The 16,483-nt window shown below is 33.8% G+C and overlaps 1 protein-coding gene across 2 annotated transcripts in view; it reads right to left on the reverse strand.

Annotated features, from left to right (window-relative positions):
• The window catches only part of GMDS (GDP-mannose 4,6-dehydratase), a 741,335-nt gene that overhangs the window by 422,788 nt on the left and 302,064 nt on the right, over positions 1-16,483 (reverse strand). For both annotated transcript variants that reach the window (XM_051970786.1, XM_051970785.1), the window contains exons 5-6: positions 11,163-11,355; positions 10,243-10,347 (exon numbers count right to left, since the gene is read on the reverse strand). In XM_051970786.1, coding sequence (XP_051826746.1) covers positions 10,243-10,347; positions 11,163-11,355 — 298 coding nt within the window. The remainder of the gene's footprint in view (positions 1-10,242; positions 10,348-11,162; positions 11,356-16,483) is intronic.

Consider the following 16,483-nt stretch of genomic DNA (forward strand, 5'->3'; position numbering starts at 1 on the left):
TTTTTTTGTTTAATGGATAAGTACTGAATTTAAACATGAGGACCTGTGTTCAAATCTCAACTCTTATTATTTATTACCTAAAGCACTCTGGATAAGACCTTTTTCTCAAAAGTAAAATGAAGCCATTGAACTAGGTGAATTCTGAGGTCCACCTTAACTCTAAATTTCTCTTATTGTGCCTAAACTAAGTATTTCCATTAAATAGTTGTGATATAATTAGCAAGTCACTTGATGTCCATGGGCTTCTTCCACTACAAAATGAGCAGGTTATATTAGATGAACTCTAATGTTCCCTGCAAATGTGACATATGAAGTTTCTCTTTATTAGTACTTTTTGTTGATGAGTGGTTTCCAGCATTAAATATTGTTTGCCAAAAAATGTTGTTTATTTGAGCAGGCTATTAAGTATTCACTAAATTAATAAAAAAAAAAACAACCCAAAAACCTGATAAATTTAACATATACATAAATACATTTACACATATACTACATAGAAGTCAGAAGAAATATCACTAAAATATTACAAATATAATATTGAAACAATATATGAACAAAACAAAAAATGTTTAAGTAATGAACAATAATCAGACCCATTGTATCCAGTATAGTTTACATGAAATAAGAATTCTAGAGAAAAACAGATCCCCAAGATACTAATTTCTCTCTATAAGTATATGTTGCAGGGTAGGTGTGTCAGATGCCATAAACTTTATATCTGTAACAAGCAAGAAAAAGAAATTCAACTAAGCAGGAATGGGCTTAATATCAAACTTGGAAAAACTGAAAAAGAAAAGCCAGAGCTAATCAGAGGAAATTTCAAATCAGAATTTTAACAGTAAAAGAAAAGGAAGGAAGGAAGGAAGGAAGAAAAGAAAGGAGGGACAGAGAGAGGGAGGGAGGGAGGAAGAAAAGAAAGGAAAGAAGGGAGAAAGGAAGGAAAGAAAGAAGGAGGGAAAAAGGGGAGGGAGGAAGGAAAGGAGGAAAGAGGAATAAAGGGAAGAAGGGAGGGCAAAGAGAGGTAGGAGGGAAGGAAAGAAAGGAGGAAGGAGGGAAGGAAGGAATGAGGAAAGGAAAGGAGGGAAAGAGGGAAGAAAAGAAGGAGGGGAGGAAGGAAAAAAGGTAGAAAGGACTAGGAGAATGGAAGAAATAACACTGTCAACATGGAACGTGATTTGTTACTCAGACTAAAGGTATCAAAGGGATGAAGCCAATTACAGATGATGATTCACTGCAATAAATGAAAGCCTATGGTACAGATCTACTTTGCCAACTTCCAACCTTGTCTGTCTTTTCTGAAAGTGGCAGTCAATAAACTGCCTAGAGCTTGACCTAATAATCTAGTAAAGAAGCTGATTCAAGTAAAATTTTTAAAAAAAATTCTAGTAAAGGGAGAAAAAGTGCTGAGTGGTGGAAATATTCATGCCCCTCTTTCTAAAGCCATTGTCATTGAAGTGAGAGAGTGAAAAGGGTGCCACCAATGAAAATTGGCAGAACATATCCATTCAAACTGGCAGCAGTTTATTGCAGAATGCCCTTTCACACAGTGCACTCATGACTTCCCAGCTTTTCTTCAAATGTGGCACCCTAGGAAGCCATTCCTTAGCTATATAAAATCTACACTAACTCCACCCTCGCCTACAGACATTAAGACTCAAAAATATAGTGCTTAAAGTTCTGAGTGTTGCATGCTCAGTCTTAGTAAGGCCTTTAAAAGTCTGGGAATACAGATCAGTTTAGATTTCTACAATACCATATCAGCTTGTTAGAAGGAATAATGATAGTAGATTTTAAATTTATGAATGAGGAGCAAAAGGGAAACAGAAGAAATAAATGGAGAAGAGATAAATAAGAACTACAATATAAATTATTTTTATATTTGAATTTGCACACTTGTTTAATCTTAATAGTATGTTTTTTAAAAAGCAAAAGGCCAAAAAAAAATTTGTCTTTTGAAATAATTTCTAAAAATTAAGGCAGACTAGATATTGCATACTTGACATATCCTTTTTCATGGTAACTTCAAAATAATGTGTTAAACATTTTAGCAACAACATTTGGAAATAATGCTTTAGAGAAGATCTTATAGAATAAGTCATTCTTCAAACCCAGCTCAAATAATTCCACACAATAACTAGTGTAAAAAATTCTCTGTTTTCCACTTAAAATACTTATTAATGCTTTATATTAATTCAATTCAATTCAATGAGCAAGTATCCATTGCACTTACTATGTATAAGGCAGTGTGAGAGACCCAGAGATGCAAAAGACAGAAATAAAACACTCTAGTGAGAGATACCTAAATGAGTGATTGAATGAATGAGTGAAGGCTGAGAACCTTCAGAATTAGAGGGATAAGCCCACTTATGAGAGTGGGCTTTCCATAGGAGGTGGCATGAACTGAGCCTTGGAAAGTTAGAGTTCTTAAGAGGCAGACGAAAAGAAAGTATATTCTAGATGTAAGGGGCAACTTGTGCAAAGGCTTGAGGACAGAAGATGGAATGCAGAGTTCAGGGAATAGTAAACAGGCAAATACTGCTGGAAGAGAGTGTGAAAGAGAGACCTGTAAAATAAGCCTGGAAAGGTATTCTGAAGGCATGAAATGCCAAGGTGACAGATTTGCTCTTTATCCTGAAGTAAAGAGAGAACCCCTAAAGATTTTTGAGTGGGGGAATACATGGGTCAAAACGCATTTTTTAAGAGTGGTTTGATAGGGGTGTGGAAGACTGTTTGGAAAGTAGCGAGACTGGAAGTTAGATCTTTTAGTAGGTTATGACAATATATAAGCTAAGGGTAATGAGGACCCTAAACTAGAGTGATGGTTATGTTAGTGGGAAGTAAAGAGAAGACATAAGAATGGTGATAGAGGTAGAATTAACAAAATTTGAACAATGTTTATATTACTAAGAAAAAATTATTTTCTTGTTAAATATCACATAGAACTTCCTTTAGTCCTCTTTAGAAGAAAGAAAAAAGCATATTGAGGGAAGAATCCTATCATGACTAAAGTTCAAAACCCAGGTTCATGAAATGGTAAAATAATCAAAAAGACAAAAGTTAGGAAAGGGACTTTGGAGAACCTGGGGAGAAGTAATAATTACTATTTTTTTTTTTAAATGCTAAGTTTGACATGTCTAAAGGACATCCATATGGACTTAAACAGCTGTCAATTGGTGATACTGAAGAAAAATTAGGGATGGATAAAATAGGAGTAAACTGCATAGCAATGATAACTAAGTCTAGAGAAATGAATGAAATTGCTCATTGGGAGTACTGAGAAAAGACAAGAAGCACTGCTAGGTCTGTATCCCAAAGACAGTTAAAAAAGAAAATGAAGAGAATGCATAAAAATATTTATAATTGGCTAAGAATTGGAAAGTGAGGAGATGCCCATCAAGAGGGTAATGGCTGAACCAGATGTGATATATGATTGTAATGGAAGATTACAATAAGAAATGATGAGAAAGCTAGTTTTAGAAAAAATCTAGAAAGACCTACATTAACTGATATAAAACGAAGTAAGCATGATCATAAAAACATTGTACACAGTAACAGCAACATTGTACCATGAAGAACTGCAAATGGCTTAGCTGTTCTCAGTAGTACAGTGATCCAAGGAAAAACCAAAGGACTCATGATAGAAAATTCTCTTTCCCCAGAGAAAGAACTGATGTTCTATGAATACAGATCAAAACATGCTACTTGCTCTTTCTGTCTGTCCTTCTTTCATTTTTCCTTTATTGTTCGAGTCATCTTACATAAAATGACTATTATGGAAAAATTTTACATGATTGCATACCTATAACCCATATCAGATTGCTCACTATCTCAGGAAAGGGGAAAGAGTAGGAAGGGAAGAATAAAATTTCGAACTCAAGACTAAATAAAAATGTTAAAATTGCTTTTACATGTTATTGGGAAAAAATTATATATATATATATATATATATATATATATATATATACATATACATATATTTTTTTTAAAGGGAAAAGACAGTAGGGCCTAGCACTGAGCTGGAGAGAACCACTCATTGGTATGGGGTGATACATGGATAATGATCCAGTCAAAAAGACTCAGAGGTTAAGAGGAGAAATAGAGATGGATCAATGTTACACTAGCCAAGGGAAAAGAGAACATTCAAAAGGAAGGGAAAGTTGATATTGTCAGGAGCTCTGGAGGTATCAAAAAGTAAGAAGACTGAGAAAAGGCTATTCAATTTGGTAACCTAGAGGCAGCTATATGGCATAGTAAATAAAGTACCAAAGCTTCAGGAAGAGCTGAGTTCAAATCTTTCCTCAGACACCAACTAGCTGTATGACTTGGGCAAATCACAATCTCTGCCTTAGTTTTCTCATATATAAAATGGGGATAATAATCATCCCTCCTTTGCAGGGAAATAACTGTAAAGTGCTTAGCACAGTGCCTGGCATGTAGAAAGTGCTGTATAAATTTACTTAAAAAATAGCATTTGAAAGCAAGGTTTTTTTAGTTTGGGAAAAGCAGTTTTAGTGGAGGGATGTGGGGAAAAAAGCATCAGAAATCAAACTGTAAGAATAACACGAGGGACAGAAATTGAAGTTGAGACATTACTTTTTCTAAAAGTTTGGATATGAAGAGCTAAGACATAAGATGATAGCTTGAGGAGATGGCAAGGTCATGAAGGGCTTTTCTTTCCTTTTTTAAATGATGAGGGTGGCAAATATATTTATAAATATCAGAGAAAGATCCAGTAGATGAGGAAATGCTATAGGATGAGGGATGTAATGAAATTGAAAGGGAAAACTTTCAGAGAATAGGGATTAATCAAAAGTATACATAGAGGACTTGACTGCAAGGGACTACATATTTATCACAAATTGAAACAGAGGAGAGTATAGGGATGATGTAAAGTTGTTGTGGAAAAAAAAAAAAGGAGGACAGAATGTTAACATTATATTTATAATTAAATGATAATTCTTGTCATTCAGTGACTCCTTTTGGAGTTTTCTTGGCTAAGAAACTGGACTCCTAGATTTTCCATTTCCTTCTACATATCATTTTACAGATTATCAAACTGAGGTAAATAGAATTAAGCGACTTACCCAGGGTCACATGGCTAGTAAGTGTTTGAGGCCAGATAGGAACTCAAAAAAATGAGTCTTCTCTATACAACTCACTCGTTCCAATAGCTAACATTTGTAAAGCACTTTAAGATTTATAAAACATTTTACAAATATGTCATTTATCCTCAGAACAATACTGAGAGACAGATGCTATTATTCCAATTTTAGAGATGCTATTATTCCAATTTTAGAGATATGTAAATTAAGTGAGACAAAAGTTTAGGAACATGTACAGGAACACATAGTTAAGAAATGTCTAATGCTGGATTTAAACTCAGATAAGCCTGACCTCAGTATAGCACTCTATCCACTGAAGATCAAATGAGAAAATATTTGTCAAGCATCTGGTATAATACTTGGTATATAACAGGTATCATAAAAATGCTTATTCCTCCTTCCTTTCTTCATTAGAAAACCTATATGCCTTTGGAGATAAGTGGTAGGGAGAAAGGGGTGGCATACAGGAAGTTTTAGCAGGGGAAAAAAAAGATAAGCTATTTAAAATTCTTGGACACTCATAATAATAAAATTATACCTGTGAAATTAATTATAGGAAACAAGGGTACTCAAAGACCTGACAATGAATGTGTGCTTTTCCACATTTCTATGGATATGTTCCATTTGTAACAAAATTAAACACTTTTTCCTTCTTCTTATTCTAGAATATTTAACCACCATTTAATAATTGACTTGGAGGAAATACTACCACTACAGGATCTTCATTTTATAAGTAAATGGAGAAGCTGTAGCACCAAATTGTTAATTAACTTCCATTAAGTCATAAAGTGAATGAATGACAGAATACAGAGAACAAACCCTGACTACTCACCTACTATTTTATTCACTAGATTGTCATTTCTAGCCTTTGATCTTGGGTGACCCAATAATGACTTGAATTATCTGAAAGGACATTATGGAATTCTCAAAAAAAAAAAAAAAACTTTTTATTAGTTAATTTTTAAAAATTCTAAGTATCATTTGGTACAATTAAAGGATAAAGAAATGTAAGAAAATCACTTTTCATTATAATATGCTTCACTATAGTAAAAATATTGGAAATTATTCAGACTATACCGTCATTGGCAAGGCATGCAAATAAGGAGCACCAGTTGAATGATCATACCAAAAAAAGTAAGCCTTCCTATAAAAACAATCAACAAATATGTATGCATCTCTGTTGATATTATCATCTAGAAACAGAAAATAGGAGAACTTCTTTAGCATAAAATGTTTGTTAAGGTTACTTTTCTGGGGAATTGAAATTCTTAGTCACTTTTAACCTAAAGCTCTAATCTTGAGCTTTGCTTCTACCCAGGTTATTGGAAATATTTCCACAATATGTTTAGTCTACTAGGACAGAATATCACATATTTTCAAATGAAACCATCACATTGATTATTTTTGGTTGCTTTTTGGTGTCACAAAGGGACACAGAGATGAATCTGAGACAACTTTTGATGGAAGAAAAAGGGGATCAATATTTTTTTTTTTCAAATTTAGTTTACTTTTTCTGACTTGGGAAATAGAACAAAGGAGATTTAGCTGACTTTTCTAGATTGCCAAGGCTCTTATATTATTAGGGTTTTATCATTCAGAACAAGAATAATTAATATATTATATCAGTAGGCATAAAAGGAATAGAAGACTGGACTGAATGTATATCGAATGAATACTGATTCTAGGACATACTCATTATTTGTTTTGGTTTCCCCATTAATCCTCAACAGTAGCTTGAAAAATTTCAAAAATAGATTGTTTTGGATCATAAGATTATAGATTTGGATGCCAATTTTCTTAATTTACAGATGAGGAAACTGTTTCCTGAAAGGATAAGTATTTTGTCCATTCTTTACATAGCTAATAGGTATCTGAATGTAAGCCTTCCTGACCCCAAGTCCTGTAGTCTATTCACTAAAATACACTACCATGGTTAATAATATCTCACATTAGAGTGCTTTATACTTTGCAAAGCACTTCCACAAACACTTGCCCATTAGATTCTACTCACAAATCACTGAAACAGACATGAGTTGTTACCATCAAATCATTTTACAGACAAGGGATATAAGATACAAAAATTGACAACAGTAACTTCCTCACAATAATGCTATAATAAAGGTCATGAATGTCTCCATTTTGAGACTTGAGAGTCAGGCTGAATGGATTGCTGAAATTTGTATAACAATTCAAGAAGCAGCAGATAGAACTTAGGTATCCTGATTGTTAGTCCAATGTTCTTTTCACAATGCATAATACTTTCCTTCCTTATCTATGTTTTTTTTTTTTTTTAAGTTCTAAAAAAAGTTAGCTTCTTCCATTGCCACATAGAGTTGCTATCTATTTTATACATGGACACAAGAGGTATAAAACATTCACAAGGGACACTTGTACGGCCCCACCGATATTCATCTTGGACTTAGCTAGTCCACAGGAAATAATGAAAATGCTTTTCCAGATCTTGGCTGTGCAAATGTATGTAATGGAGCAGGCCTGGGAGAGGTCAACCAGCCAACAGAAGTCTACTGAGAGCTGTGATTAGTAGATTACCCTTGGAATATTTATGCACAGAAATGAATGAGGAGCCTGGGAATGGGAAAAGTTATTAGTCTCCAGGCCTGACTGTCTACATCATTATATTAAAAAAAAATTCTAGGCAGAACTATCCACATTTTTTTAAAGTTACAACTTATCTCATAGAACAATATGCACTAATGCAAAAATAGTCTTTGCCAATTAATTTGTATTAAAAAGTAGTTTATGTCACAAAACCTATTCCAAACTTATATTATTGCCAGAAAGAAAGAAAATCATGTAATGTTAAGCCTCATTAATTTGCACTTTCGCTAATTTAGCATTTGTGTTCATTCAATCTGGCCTATGCTAAACTTTACCTTTGCAGCATCTAAGAAATAGAAAGTCTTCTAATTGAGTTACTAATGTAAAAAAGACTGACAGACCATGCTTAACTTACTTAAAAGAACAAACTTTTTAAAAGTACAATAGTAAATTGTGGTATGCAAAAGTATTTAGTTAATTACAAATTAATCATATTTATTCATCAAATAATGTATAGTTAGAACTCTATTTAGAAATATTATCTTAACAGATAAATTTAAGTTATTTTGAGTAGTTAAAATTTAAAAGAAAGATTCTATATATGCTAACCTATGATTTAGACTTTTTCCAAATTCAGAGTGACCTGCTTCCAAAGTATTTTTTGAAGAATTTTTTGTTGGTACTCTCATTAAAACTAACATGTTAATAAGATTCAAGCATTGAAGAAAATTTAAATGCTTTGATAGTACTGGTATATTGATTTTAATGAAAGTTTATTTTTCATTTTTCAAGATAAAAGAAAAATTAGAGGAATATGTCTATATAAAAGGGGAAATAAAACTATCACTATAGTGTATGGTCAAAGCCATAGCATTGGCTTTATTGGATTTCTTAAAAATAATAATAATAAACAGGAGAATTATTTAATTATTTCAAGAATATCTTAAAGAGTTTTTTCTTCAGTAACATAAATGAACTTTATGTTTTAAACTTTAAGTCTTTATGAGCTACATATCTTTCCAATACTATAGTGTTAACTTGTTGAACATTCATCACACAGTCATTAAGCAACAAACACATGGCACTAGTCTGGGCTCTAGATTCATTCTCCTGAAAGAACTAGTAATCATAAGACCTGCTCAAGCTCTGTGACTGGTGCCAATTTCCTGATGTACCATGGAGTGAGATCACAATAAAATGAAAAATATATTTAGGAGTACAGAAGCTGAAAGTAAAAGACAGGCTTGGTAGGGGCTGCTTGAAATCTCAGAGTAGAGTCTGATGATATCAAAATTCATTTTAAAACAATTCAAATTCAAGGTAAGGCAATAGCAAAGAGAACAGTAAAGAAGTTGTTCCTACTGCTACTCTTCAGCCTAGAAAAAGAATCTATATTTTTAACACCAATAATGGGAAAAGTTATTTAGTGTCCAGGCCTGTCTATATCATTATATTAAAAAAAATTCTAGGCAAAAGTATCTACATTTTTTTAAAAGTTACAACTTATCTCGTGGAATAAATATGCCATAGGGAATATGGGAATGCCATAGAACTTAAAATTATGAAACATCACAACCTCTGAAAAATCAAATGGCAGCTATTTTTCCAAAGGATACTACAGAGATAAATGGATTAAAACATATTCCAAAGCAGAACCTATACAACAAGAAGTGGTATAAAAATCATCCTCCAAAATATGTATAACTGGCAAAGAAGGGGGACTAGTCATGTAGCCAGAACAAAGGATAACAAGGAGGTAGTCCAAGAAGACCCAGAAAAAGCCTTCCAGCGTGTTAGGTAAACAATCTGCACAGATTTTATAGTAAGACTTGGCTAAGAAAGATAAAATGACACAGTTTAAATATGTATAGTGGGAGGAAATAAACCTATATTGCTGAATGCCTAAAGTACTACTATAAGGAAATAGAGACAATTCCATTACTTTTCCTCTATGCATAATATACGGAGTAAGTTGTAAACATTTTTGATTGATGGAAAAGTTGCAGAAATTTGAAAAAGGTTGAAAGTAAAATTTTTCAATGAATTTTTGTGGTTAACAAGGTATAGAATTAGGTTGACAAAGTGGAAGAGATCTAAGGAAATCTCTTAGACAATAAATTGCAGAGTAGGTGATGATCTACTTAGGAAGATAGGAAGATAGAGCACCAAGTGTCCTAGACCAATGAAGTGACAGTTACATTCTAAAATATGAAAATAAATCATATTTTATTACTTATAAAAAGAAATTCCATTAACAAGTTGATATTATAAGGCATTTCAAGTATCAATTTTTCCTCTTTATGTTCTTTTCTTAGGAGGTCAAGGAGGTAAATAGTTTTTCTGTCTTTGTCATGGATGAATGGAATGTTTTTTCTATTACAAATGAATTCCAGGAATGGGTTAAGAAATAATCTCTAATGAATAAACCTGGATTGGTATTTCTTCATTTATCCACTTCAAATAAGCAAAAGGATTAGAATATTACTATTCTTTTACCATGTTAATACAAGTCTTCCCTCCCATCCCAATTTTTTTTTTTTTTACCCAAAACTTTGTGCACTCAAGCCAAAGAACTACTACTAACCTCTTCTGGGACTCTCATGATTGAAAAGAATGCCATTCACAGCAAATAGGTTATAGGCCTCACGGAAATTCACAACAATCCAGTAAGCATAGAGTTTTGCTGCTCCTGTTGGAAGAATTTATTTAAAATTATATGAAGCTTTTTTTTAAACAAAAAATCAATTTCCAACAGTTTTCAGGACAAGACTAATCATTGAAAGGCATAAAAATCAAAGGAAACCCAGAATATGAAAGAGTAGGCAAATGAAAAGTATCAATTAAGCTTTTGTCCTATTGTGAACATTTCTATTGGGAAATATCTAACTCTTTTTTCTTATACTAGTATATACTTCTTTTCATGTACAAGAAGCAAAAACAAAATATGTGAAATATATGGCTTTGATTTTTCCTAGTTAAAAAACAAAAACAGTGGTGATAAAATAGTAAAAAAGTAGCATTTTAACACTGATTGATTTGAAACTATCACCTAGGAACTTCTGTAAATGCTGCCTTAAGAATATTCCAGAATTAGCATAGGTTCTGAAGATAGAAACTCTTAGGAAGCTATGACTGAGGAAACAAAAAACATGAAATCTTATCACTTCAACATGATCTCACAACTTTTTCAATAAAAAGAATCGTGTTGAATCTAATTTTCCTTTTAAACTGTTCTGTATGGAAGAGCTGAATGAACAAGGTTCCGTGAAGTGAGGTGGTAATTTCCATCCCTGAGGCGATGGCAGCAAATACTTTTATTTAGCAATTTATAAAGGTATGCCTCTCAACAAGTCTAGTCACTTTTAGTCTATCTTAATGTTAATCTCACGCCCAAATGACTTCAGCCCTGAGACATGTATAGAATTAAACCATAAACACACACATACACACACCCTAAAACAGACATGTACATATATACATATGTATACAAACACACATTCTCACCATATGGTGACCTAGGATAAAAAGGGGTAGTCTCCTTTTGTGGTATTTCTTGTACTTTTCCATAAAGTTCACTTGTTGAGGCTTGGTAGAACTTCACAGAATTGATAAGGCCACAAGTCTTAATTGCATCAAGAAGCCTTAGAGTGCCAACACCATCAACATCAGCAGTATATTCAGCAAGGTCAAAAGAAATCTAGAAATGGAAGACAAAAAAAAGATTTAAAAAAAATTTATATATCCAAGATATCACATGGTTGTCACATATTCAACTGCAATTTCCCTACAAATTTCTATATTTATGCTTGTGAAATAAAGAAGTTATTTTCAAATCCAAATATCAGATTATCATGAGCATCTATATTTCAAATGAAAAGCTAGAAATTCATATAGCTGAGAAATAACTTTGAGAGATATATAGTAATTCTCCTCATACAGCATATTCAAAATGTCACATTTATATCCCAGTCATAATCTTCAGTAAAATACTATATTTCAGAAAGTAAGTGAGAACAGTTACTAAAATTTATAGCTGTTTGGATTGAGGCCTTTATAATTTCATATTATGCTTCTTATTGTTAAGCTACATCAAATTAGACATATTTTACAAGGGATTAAATGCCCTATGAAGAGGAAAGTATTGAGGAGGAATTCTCTCTCTCATCTCATCTCAAAGCAAAATGATGAGAAAATTATGTCATCTTGCTAAGAAAAAGACTATAGCTTTTTAATTTTTAAAATATTTATTGTTTAAAGACTTTGCTCCTACAGGTCCATTTCTCATTGAACATGCATAAATCATTGAAATTCACTAAGTGCAAATGTAATCAATTTGCACAAGCTTGAAAAAGGAGAAAATTAAATGTTCTCTATCCCAAACAAATAGTGAGGTTATAGTGGCTATGCTACAAAATGCAGTCCTTAGTATATTCCTAGGCCAAAAAGGGCCAAGCACAATGCAATGCACACTTTCCCCAGTGCCTTATGAATGACCTCAATCTTCACCTGCAAAAATCACTCTCTGGAGGGTGTGAGGTAATTCTGCCTTCATGTTTGCCCAATACTGAGTGTTTCTTGAGGAGAAACTTATAGTTGTATATGCATGTGGTGTTTTGGTAATATGGTCTATTGTTCACTAGGGACTCTGTTCAGATTATTTCTTCAGGCCTGAAGGTTAAGCTCAAATGGCAGCTATGAAAGAAAAAGGAGGTGGCAGAGGAGAAAGGATCACACTTCATGACTTGGACAGTCAGTGTTTCATACTGGTCACTTAAGGTATAACTTAACTTAAGCAATAAGGCACTCTGGATAAGAGACTGGGAGCAGCTTGAGTTCTGTGGGTCCAGCCCTCATCACCACCATCATGGTGATCATCATCTTCCCTGAGACTGGCTGGATTCTGGAATTCAACAGCCTGGGAATAGCCCAGCTCCAGTTCAGTTCTCTTTGCTATCATCTAGGAAAGCAACTCCTGCAGAGAAGGAGCCAATCATCTACACCAAATGTCAAACAACGATATGGCAAGAAGGTCAGACTAGCTAAAATAACAAGGCACAGTGATGGCGAGATAAGGATGACATATTCCAGGCAAGTTAAATCACCACAAGCACCTCTCCTCAGACCCATGGAGAGATGAAGCAGGGCTTTGGACCCAAAGTCCCGAGAGTGTCAGTATCCTGAAACCATTGGTGCTGCTTCAAGTCCAGTTTTCACTGCCATCGTCAAGGAAGCAACACTTGTGGAGATGCTTCCTGGCAACTGCCTCTGAAACTGCATCAACAATTACTAAAGACCAAGAAAACAAAGTTTTTGTCCCCAAGTAATCTTTGACACAGTCAATAGCTTCAATATTAGAAACTTATGATCTGAGCAGTAGAAATGATAGGAACAAGGATACATTATTACCATATGCTTTGCCATTGCATTTCCATTTTTTCCTATGCATTTTTTATATGAAACCTTTTCTATGTGTTGTTTTCCCAGTTAAATGTGAGCTCCTTGAGGGAGGAATTGTTTTATTTTTTCTATTGCTGACACTTAGGACACTGCTTTGCATTTAAATACACTACTTATTCATTCCATTCACAGACTGGAGTTGAAGTCAGAAAGATTGCAATTTATATTTTAATTCCAAAGCTGGCTATCAGTCCACATTGTGTGTGTAAATATCAAACCATAATCTCTCCGAGTTTCCTGTTTCCCCATCTCCAAAATGAGGGTAATAAGATGAAGTACCTACTTCATGTAAAGTATGTAATGTGCTTCTTACATTTTAAAGAGCAATATAAATCCTAGCATCTAGCACAGTAACCAACACACAGTAGGCATTAAGTACACACTGACTTGATATCATTATTATTATTATCCATACTTAAGCATCCCAAGATAACAATACAGAATTCTGAGATAATGCCTAAAACACAGTAAGAGCTTACTAAATGTGTGTTGACTGACTGACATTTCATTCCATGAAGGGTTATGAATAAGAAAATACCAAATAGCTTCTTTTTTGATATATCCTTTTTTTTTTTTTAAACATAAACTCAACTATCAGGAAGAAAATCCTTTCAAGACTTTTGGCTAGATCAATTAAGTTGGAATGATTCAAGGAAAGTTGCATCTGAATAAAGTTATTATCCTAGTTGCTATCTCATTTATCTACTACCTACACATATATCAGTTTCTCCCAGCACAAAGTGAGCCAAACTTAACTTTACAAATTCATTTTCATCAAGTCAAATTGTGCTTTTTTCCCCTTCCATTATAATGACAGGAAATAGAGTAGCACCACTTTTTCCACCACTTTTGGACTTCTCTGAAACTCTTAAATGGGTGCCTTCCTTCCCCAGGAAATTCATCACTGGGAAATCTCATTATGTTGCAAAACTGAATCTACCTGGCACTCAAACCTCATCACTATTGTCTGTCCTTCTGATTGGGACTCTCTGACTGGAGGGCAGGCTGTGGTGTCCAGGGCCTCTACTTAAAGAGGGGGCCCACATAATTTTACTTCCTATATTCCACTGCTAAGCAAATTTGCTAACTTTTTGTTGTTCAGTTGTGTACAATTCTTTTGCGACCTCCATTTGAGGTTTTCTTGGCAAAACTACTATAGTGGATTGCCATTTCCTTTTCCAGTTCATTTTTACAGAAAAGAAAACTGAGGGACATAGTAACTGGCCCAGGATCACATACCTCTAGTATCTGAGGCTAGATTTGAACTCAAGAATTAATTTTCCTGATTTGAAGCTCAGTGCACTATATACATTGTGCAGCCAAGCTGCCCCTAAGAATAACATGCAAAATAAGTCCTCTAAACCCCACAGTGTGTTAGATGATTTACAATTAATTCAAATAAAAAGTTTTATGGGTACATAGGAGTATTAAATTAGGCCCATATCTCTTTTGAGATGCCTATAGACACATCATAATCTAGTCAATAAATCAGATTTAAAATGGAGAGTTGTGTTTGATAGTCAGAGATTCAGTTAAACTGGAAAATATATACCCAGTAGTAACAAAAAGATGTATTTTTTTTTAAGTAAGAATGATCTGAAAACCATATCATCCAAAAGTTTTTGCTTTTGCTTTCAATACTGACAGAGGCTACGTCAGAGCAGGGTGAGTGATTTCCTAGCACCTTCCTTAAACACTGTTCAATACTGTGGAGAATTTTATAAACGTTTCAACCTTAATGGATGAAATAGTGAAGTATCAAAAAGATCCTAAGGTAAGCTCATCCTTAAAGCCATGCTAGTGCAAACCACAACTTTTCCATGGAAAAAATTTAATTTAGGGAATGATCTCAAATTTTTTTTTTTTTTTTTTTTTCGTGAGGCAACTGGAGCTAAGCTGACTTGCCAGGATCAGTCACACAGCCAGGAAGTGTTGTAAGTATCTGAGGTCAAATTTGAACTCAAGTCCTCCTGACTTCAGGGCTGGTGCTCTTTCTACTATACAAACTAGCTGCTTCTAAAAACAATTTTTAAGTTAACATATGGTTATGTAGTGATGGGCTAGAAGTAATGAAAAGTGGCAGAGAAAGCAAATTTAAAGTGTTTTGATAAGGGAAGTAATATAGCCTTTCTAGATAATATTAATGGTAAAGGAAACTATACTCTTTGAGGAATTAAAGAAGACAGTCAGAAGGTAAAGGAAGAGGATAATGTGTGACTAGGATACAACACTAATAAAGTAATTCAGAGAACTTGAGGAAGAGTATAATCAAAGAACCACATAATTAAAAAAAAAAAAAGATGAGCTGATTAAGTGGCAAAAGAAAAAGAATTGCATATAATTTGATAATTAAATGCTTTTTTCTCACAATAATATATTCCTCCCATGGAAACTTCAGATATCACAGTCAACAAGAATTTATTAAGAATTTCCTATGTTCTAGATATTGTGCTTAGAAAAGCAAATGAAAAGAAAGACTAATTCTTTCCTCAGAGTTCCCATAAATGGAAAATGAAAGGAGTGGGCAATGTAGAGGTACAAATGAGGGACATGACAGAATGACAGAAGGCCAGTTTCATGTGCAGGTCTTAACCAGTGATTTCATAGCTACTGTGAACTCCTCATATAATGAAACTCTCTCTATCAATACAAGCCAAAAATTTGCAATGTACAGCTTAGAGATCTGCCCAAGAAGCTGAAAAATAAAATTACTTGCTCAGAGTCATAAAGCTAGTATGAGTCAGAGGAAGGACTGGTACTCAAGGTTTTCTGACTCTAAGGCCCACTTTCTATCTCTTATGAATTGCTATTATCATTTTGTACAGGGGGAAAATGAGAATCAGAAATGTAAACTGATTTACCCATAATCATAGAGCAAATATGTGTGTTATGTAAAAGTCCAGTAAATAATAAATAAATAAAATAAAATAAATAAATAAACTATGTAACATTTGTATAACATTCTACAGGATTCAAAGAACCTTCATATCCATTACCTCATTTGCATTTGCTTTATTTTTGTACTTAATATGCTCAGCATACTGGTAGAATAGAAAAAGACCAAGCCTAAGAGACAGAAGATTGTTTCAAGTATTAGCTCTGACAGCATTGCTAAAATCTCAGTTTCCCCAGCTGTAATGTTCTTTGTTTCAATTTTCTTGGAGGTCTCTGAGAGCAGCCTTCGTTTCAGTTCAGTAATCACCACGAGATGGTGTTGAAGTCCAGGTGTTAAAGTCCAAATTCTTTATTATATCCTTCCTGGGGCTGGGCGGCTTTCTGGAGAACCTTTCATCCCAACCTTTGTCTTAATGGGGGAAGTGCAGGAGTCCAGGACAACTACCAGGAAAATCGAAGATTGAATTGAATTT

The sequence above is a fragment of the Antechinus flavipes genome, chromosome 1 (assembly GCF_016432865.1).
Source record: "Antechinus flavipes isolate AdamAnt ecotype Samford, QLD, Australia chromosome 1, AdamAnt_v2, whole genome shotgun sequence".
NCBI classification, from domain to species: domain Eukaryota; kingdom Metazoa; phylum Chordata; class Mammalia; order Dasyuromorphia; family Dasyuridae; genus Antechinus; species Antechinus flavipes.